The 8,233-nt window shown below is 34.8% G+C and overlaps 1 protein-coding gene across 1 annotated transcript; it reads left to right on the top strand.

Annotated features, from left to right (window-relative positions):
- Positions 1 to 146: 146 nt before the first annotated feature.
- rsph1 (radial spoke head component 1) lies at positions 147 to 4,952 on the top strand. The gene is made up of 8 exons (XM_058787165.1): positions 147 to 738; positions 1,088 to 1,201; positions 1,337 to 1,442; positions 2,239 to 2,329; positions 2,468 to 2,603; positions 2,908 to 2,979; positions 4,348 to 4,462; positions 4,757 to 4,952. Exons 1-8 carry the CDS (start codon positions 688 to 690, stop codon positions 4,777 to 4,779), a joined length of 708 nt encoding a protein of 235 aa, XP_058643148.1. The 5' UTR covers positions 147 to 687; the 3' UTR covers positions 4,780 to 4,952.
- The last annotated feature ends 3,281 nt before the right edge of the window (positions 4,953 to 8,233 follow it).

Here is an 8,233-nt window from a genome sequence, read left to right as displayed (position 1 = left end):
AATATAATTTACAACAAAAATAAAAATATGTACACTGAAATCAAACATGTGCAGTCAAAAATAACTTGTAACATTTTACATTTGTCTCCAAATTCAACTTCAAGCATTAAGCCAAGCTTTAAGTTCAAAGCGTTTTTAATAAGAAACATTCGGTGAAGTGTGTCCCTTGATAAAAAGTGAGAGAGAGATCTAGTGAATGTATATGTATGTGTCTCTGTTTCGTTTATATTAACATGTCAGAACACTTTCCCTTTCACTTCGTTTCAATAGAAATTTAATTAATGTATATTTCTAGATAGGTAGATAGATAGTGTTTAGGTTAAATTTATCATTCAAATTATTGGTTTATTTTGAAAAAGTATTATTTAGGCTATTTTTTTATTTTTAGTTCAAAAAAAAAACAATAACATTGCAGAAAGAACAAGGCAAATAAGGTCGTACAGTTCAAGGTATGTACAACAGATAACAACAACAACAACAAAAAGAACATAAAACGAACATATACATATAATAATAATAATAAAAGATAAAAGGGTGCTATATGAGAAAGTGTTGTTCTTGGTCGAAAGTTATTTTGCGCATGTCTGTTTCACACGCGCATTGCTATGGTAACGGTAAACAGTCTTAAACTGAAGCTTTTTCTGTGGCGTTGTTCCCTCTTCTCTGGTCATTATTCTCTAGTTCATCATGTCCGACGTTGGCTCTGAAGAGTTTGACGAAGAGCAAGGCTCTCTGGGGGTGAGTTATCGTCAGTAACGCTAGTTAGGCTGAAGTACTGTGTCTCCTCATTGCAGATCAAGCCGTAGTGGAAAAGTGAGAAAGGCATACAGACAGTGAGAAACACAGAACACCGAAAGATGATAAAGAAAAAGAGGACCTCCGGTTAAGCGACAATGGGATAATGGGATCCTGTATCAGCTTAAGAGTTTCTGACTGTACATTATCATGCTTATTACATGGCTTCTTGACAAATAAATAAATGGACATGAACTATTTGTTTGAGTTTTAATTAATTAATCATATCAGAAGAATAAGACATGAAATTGACAGTGAGTTGACAGTAGATGACAGTAGTCGTGTGTTGCAGGAGTATGAGGGAGACCGAAATGAAGCTGGAGAGAGACATGGACTGGGCAAAGCTGTCCTGCCGAATGGAGACACTTACCAAGGAGCTTATGAAAACGGCAAGAGATGTGGCCAGGTCATTTTTCTAATCAAACTCACTCATTAGCTTTGCTAAAAAAAAAAAAAAAACGCCTTTGCTAATTTTGCTCAGTTGCCTTTGACCGTTTATGCAGTTTCTTATAAACCTTATGTTGTCTGTACGTTATATCAGGGGACATATAAGTTCAAGAAAGGGGCCAGATACATTGGAGAATGGTACATGAATTTAAAACATGGACAGGGTATATTTTATTACCCAGATGGCTCCAAATATGACGGTAAGTCTACATTATCTATATTATCTCAAAAACATCAGTAGATTTTATTTAGGTTCAATTTAGTAACATTAGTTAATGCATTAGTTATAATGAACAATGCACTTAACACAGAGTTGTTATCTTTAACTAAAACTATTAAAAAGATCTTTGTTAATTAAATATAGCTAAAAATTAAAATAACATAATAGCAAAAATAAAATACAACACTATACTGACATCATTTTTTTTTTTTTTTACCTTTGCAAATTTTTAAATGCTAATTGAAAAAAGTCCCAAAATAAGTGGAAATACTGAAACTACTAACTGAAACAAAAAATAATAATTAAGATATTAAAGAAATATTAAAGAAATATTGAAAATGTAAAAGCTAATTCAAAATATTAATAAAAACTGTAACAGTATAAGTAACACTAACATAAGATTGAATTTACTTATATGTTAATGTTAATTTCTACATATTATTAACATTACGAATTAACATAACTTATCATTTATTATCATTGAAATAGTTATTTGTAAGTAAATTTATTCTAAACATGAACTAACAATGAACAATAGTATATATATATATATATATATATATATATATAAAATTCATTAAAACATTTAGAAATTAATGTACATTTTTCATATCAACTTTTACTTTCATTGTTATGCTGGTAATATAATTCATTCTTAAAAATATTGTATTCAAGTAGAAATAAATAGTTATATTGGTCTTAGACCTTTTGACGCAGAGTTTTCCTCTCAGGATTTATAGCATACAATGCAATCTTATATCAGATTTCTTCCACAGGAAGCTGGGTGGATGACCAGCGGCAGGGTCATGGTGTTTACACATACCCCAATGGAGACACTTATGATGGTGAATGGCTGCACCATCAAAGGTAGTTTTTTTTTTCTCTAATATGTCTACTCTATGGATATTAGTTATAACAGTATTCATAATGTCTTCAGTTCAGCTAAAAATGAATGGCAAAACATTTGTATTAAGTATCTACTGCATCTCTGTGTTTCTCTCTTAGACATGGGCAGGGTTCATACACACATCACGAAACTGGGTCTCAGTACATGGGCACATGGGTCATGGGAAAGATGGAGTCCACCGGGGAGCTGATCCATCCGAACCACAGATATCAGGGCAACTTTGTCAATAATAATGTAAGTAACACTCTACATTTGTGGTTCTGAGGTGGTGGGTGGGTTGTAGCAAATGATTTGTTGATCTGTTCAAATTGAGTGCAGACAGCAGGGAAAAACCATTACTATTTAATAATAAAATGCAACTAACTGTATAGTCCAAATAGCAGAACAAATAGACCTAATTGACTTTAAAATGTGTGCATCCTAAACAAAACCACTGTTTTAATGTGTTCTGTATTAACTTCAGCCTTAAATATGACAAGACCACTTGCATTTCTCTCACAGAGTGATCTCTTATTTTTTTGTAATTGTTATTTTGTAGCCCTCTGGTCCAGGGAAGTATGTGTTTGACATGGGGTGTGAGCAGCATGGAGAGTATTTCCAGTTAGAGCCGGTATGTCTCTTTATGCTTTACAAGATATCTGTACATTTCATGAGAATGTATTTTAGGTGAAGTGATCATATAAACCTGCATATTTTGCTGGCATGTAGCTTGTTAAGATACCTTTGTGAAAAAGAAGTGCACTAAATTGTATAGAATGTACACTTGTAGTGTTGTTCAAATCTTAAAAGTATATATTAAAAAACAACATTATCATTAATATTAATTAAATAAAAAGCCAACTTAAGTGTATTTAAAGAGAGCACACTTTCACGATTATTTCTTAACACACTTAAGTACACCTTTAAAAACTGAAATTAAGTCAAATTGAAAGTTTTACATTGAATGTACACTTAAATCCTTATGTTGTAAACTTTTTGTCATGCTTTAAAGAAGTACACTTATTTTTATGTGTTGACTTAACACACTAAAGCACATATTAAGTACTTAATTATTTTAACTGTCATGTGTTTGTCAATATTACATTTTAAAGTTTATGTATTTTAAATGTAATAAATTTAAACTTCATTATTACAAAAGTGTAATTAAAAATATATTTAAATACTTAACATACGAGTGTCAATAGAAATTACATTAAAGTATATTTTAGTTTATCATAAATGCTTATTAGTACATTCGGCAGTAAACTGGAAGTAGTTATGAAATTACATATAAAGATGTTCAACTTAAGTGGATCAAAAAGCACTCTAAAGTTCAGCTAATTGCACTTAATATAAATTTTAACTATAATACATTTTCACTTAATTGCAATTAACATGCAGTGTCTGAAAATATACAGTTAGGTCCATATATATTTGGACACTGACTCAATTTTCATAATTTCAGCTCTGTATGCCACCAGAATAGAATTAAAATGAAACAATCAAGATGAAATTGAAGTGCAGACTTTAAGCTATAATTCAAGGGGCTGAAAAAAATATAACATAAAAAGCTTAGGAATTACAACCATTTTATTCACAGTCCCCCCATTCTCAGGGGCTCAAATGTAATTGGACAAATAAATAAAATCATAAATAAAATATAATAATAAAATAAAATATAATCAAAATAGTAGGGTACAACAGGGCAAATTAATGAAATGTGTAACATTTAAAACTTGTTTTTGTTGCTAGTGATTAATTTACAAGTCAAAGTTATTTTAAGATTTTTCACATACATTTTTCAGTTAAAAGAAATTTTTGATCATTGAGTAATTCATTGAGTATTCATTGAGTTTTTGATCATCATCATACAGTTTGTGGACAATCATTTTAGCTCTATTGAACACATTTAGCTATAAGAATAAGCCTGATAAAAAGATGCATAATATTTTTGCGTGATACCAAATCCTATTTTTTAAATAACATTTTTGAACTGCAGGATAAAGGAGAAGCAGATGAAGATGAGACTCTCATAACCATCTCCTTAAAGTGGAAACCCAAGGCAGTTACTGGGCTTTCTGTTTGGACCAATGAGAAGGATTCTGCCACCTCAGGTACATCTATATCCAGTTCTGAATAGCAAACATACTTATGATGTACTGTAGGACTGCATTTACATTATGCATTGTGTCATTATATAGCATTTGTAGTCACCTTCTATCACCTTTTAGGGGCTTTTGATGTTACTAACCTATTATATTCACAAATATGTAAATGCAAAATCTGGAAGTGCATCAGTTATAAAACATCACCTATATACTGCTGTTTTACCATTTTAGATATTTTGACAATAAAAAATCTTTCATATACAGTAAGTTGAACTGAAGTACTGTGTCTCCTCATTGCAGATCAAGCCGTAGTGGAAAAGTGAGAAAGGCATACAGACAGTGAGAAACACAGAACACCGAAAGATGATAAAGAAAAAGAGGACCTCCGGTTTAGCGACAATGGGATAATGGGATCCTGTATCAGCTTAAGAGTTTCTGACTGTACATTATCATGCTTATTACATGGCTTCTTGACAAATAAATAAATGGACATGAACTATTTGTTTGAGTTTTAATTAATTAATCATATCAGAAGAATAAGACATGAAACTGCCACGGTGGTGTAGGAAATCAGTTGTCTGTGTCAAGTGTCGGTATACAGTTACACTAAAATATATGACCATGGAATGCTGCAACTGACCAATCAGAGTCAAGTATTCCAGAGATTGTAAAAAATGTGCTTTAACTAAAAAATGTTGTAATTTTAAAACCAGCAGAGGGCGCAATACACTAGACAAAAATGAGCTGTAACTGAAAGTTTCTTTGGGAAACCCAAAATGGTTCTTCTATTTGCATCATTGCATTTTTCCTCATTTCTATTCATTAAAACACACTAAAACAGGTCTTATTTGATTGTGTTTAATACAGTAAATGTGACCTATTGTTTTGCAGACTCGGACACTTGCTAACAATCACTTGAAAAGCACCTAATTTGCACATATTTCTAAGCAGTTTTAATAATCATATATCTTATTTAGTCAAGCTCTAAATAAAGCGGATTCTTGTCAGAGATACATGTGAAAAATACAAATAGTTTGTGTTGTATCTGACTCATGTTTTGCTTGTCCTCTGCAACTTTATCCCTCTTATTATGTGCAGTATCATTCAACAAGTGATGGAGAATTAACTTCTGTCTTGAACTTCTCAGTTTTAACGTAATCTTGTTGAATTCAGCCTCTAATATTTCTTACGTCAGTGATTGCTATATGTGTGTGGGAGGATTTTTAAATGGATTTTTAGGCATTCAGCCTCTCCCTGATCTAGTGTCAGACCAAAGTTGAAGAAAGGAAAAGTTGCCTGTCGTGTCTGTTTGGAGTTCAGGGAAGAGGTAACATGATTTCTGACTGCCATAATTTTACTGTTGATACAGAAACCTGAAATCTGATTATTGCATACTCATAACAAAGCCACCAATCCAATGCTTGGATTTGTGTACACTGTAAAAAGTGCTAAGTTGACTTAACTTAAAAAAATTGAGGAAACCCGTTGCCTTAAAATCTTTAAGTAAATGATAATTAAGTTAAGTGAATTGTCAAGTTCACTTAACTTTTTTTTTTTAAATTATTGTTTACTTAATAATTTTAAGGCAATGGGTTTCCTCAATTTTTTTAAGTTAAGTCAACTTAGCACTTTTTACAGTGTAGTCAGTTCTAGCTTTGATTTAAATACAGGAACTGTAATACTGCAAAATATTATACAATTTGAAAATAACTGTTTTCTATTTTAATATAATTTAAGATCAAAGCTGAATTTTCAGCATCATTACTCCAGTCTTCAGAGTCACATGATTCTTCAGAAATCATTCTAATATGCTGATTTGCTGCTCAAGAAACATTTATAATTATTAATATTTGCGCCGCTTTACATTTTTGTGAATTTATGAGGAATAGAAAGAACAGCATTTATTTGAATAATAAAATAATTATTTTGTAGCATTATAAATGTCTTTAATGTCTCTTTAGAGCAAATTAATGTGCCCTTGCTATTATAATATCCATAATGCCTCAGGGCATGCTGTTTAATTTATTTTCAAATTCTCATTATTTTCAGCGGTGATTATCATGAGATTCTAGAATTATTTTATTGCAACGTGCTTTTACTATTAAAATGAATAAAAAGCTTATTCAACATAAGTACTGATCATTAGAAAATGAAACAATTACACCAACAAGTAGCGTCTTCAGTCACAAGCTGAAGATCAATGAAGACAGAGCTTCATCACACACTGCGTCCTCTGACAAACACAAAAACACTGTTCATCATCAGAAAAACATTGCTCTTAACCTAGTTGTATTAATCACCTTGCAAGTAGGCTATATCAAATCTAAAAAGCCACAAATCTAACAGAAATAACCAGTAGCCCCTCACTACAGAACAAAGATCCAGGGGGCAGGGTTGGATCCACATCTAGGCGGTGGAGATTGGTAGGTTTAGGGATCAGGGGTGGGTTTAGGGATCAGGGGTGGGGATGGGTGAGTTTAGGATCAGGGGTGGAGACGGGTAGGTTTAGGGATCAGGGGGTGGAGACGGGTAGGTTTAGGAGTGGGGATGGGTGGGTTTAGGGATCAGGGGTGGAGACGGTAGGTTTAGGGGTGGGGATGGGTGGGTTTAGGGATCAGGGGTGGAGACGGTAGGTTTAGGGGTGGGGATGGGTGGGTTTAGGGATCAGGGGGTGGAGACGGGTAGGTTTAGGGGTGGGGATGGGTGGGTTTAGGGATCAGGGGTGGAGACGGTAGGTTTAGGGGTGGGGATGGGTGGGTTTAGGGATCAGGGGGTGGAGACGGGTAGGTTTAGGGGTGGGGATGGGTGGGTTTAGGGATCAGGGGGTGGAGACAGGTAGGTTTAGGGGTGGGGATGGGTGAGTTTAGGGATCAGGGGGTGGGTTTAGGGATCAGGGGTGGAGACGGCAGGTTTAGGGGTGGGGATGGGTGAGTTTAGGGATCAGGGGTGGGGATGGGTGGGTTTAGGATCAGGGGTGGGGATGGGTGAGTTTAGGGATCAGGGGGTGGAGACAGGTAGGTTTAGGGGTGGGGATGGGTGAGTTTAGGGATCAGGGGGTGGGTTTAGGGATCAGGGGGTGGAGACGGGTAGGTTTAGGGGTGGGGATGGGTGAGTTTAGGGATCAGGGGGTGGAGACAGGTAGGTTTAGGTAAATGTAAGGTGGGAGGAGTTGGATCTAGATCCAACCACACCCCCTGGATCTTGTGTTCTGCAGTGTGGATCTCGAAATAACGGTTATCTCATGGTTCGCTTTCTAACATTATACTTCAACACTTCCAGAACAGGTTAATCAAACTGTCACACCCATATATTAATACTCCCTCTTCTGCCATAGCATGATGAAACAACAAAACCAGCCAATGACGTTCTTCTTATTTTTACTAACCATAATTCAGATGAATGTGCTACAATTAGTGGAAATGATCATGAAACAAAATATGGGTGCTAAGAATAGACACATCTGTGTAGGCCAGCTTTGTCAATAATAATTTAAGATGTTTCCTGAGCTCATTGTTGTCTCATATACAATAGCGGGTGCAGAGGGCGAGGGCAACACTTGGGTCACCGCATGTGCTCTTTCAATGCCTTTTTGAATCACGTCACCCACACTTTTCCTGCTTAACAAGCGTCACCCTCCATTGGTCAAACAGATGTCTAACTGTGACTGGGGGTGTGGTTTTAAACTGGCTTGACCAGATTTCCCAGCAGTCTGTGTTGTATTCCTTTGATATATACAGTACATAACTGCCACCAGTGGAGCAGAGGGGAAAACTCACA

Source organism: Onychostoma macrolepis, chromosome 09, assembly GCF_012432095.1.
Source record: "Onychostoma macrolepis isolate SWU-2019 chromosome 09, ASM1243209v1, whole genome shotgun sequence".
In the NCBI taxonomy this organism is placed as follows: Eukaryota; Metazoa; Chordata; class Actinopteri; order Cypriniformes; family Cyprinidae; genus Onychostoma; species Onychostoma macrolepis.
The sequence above is the reverse complement of the archived record's forward strand: the minus strand, read 5'-3'. Positions and strand labels throughout refer to the sequence as shown.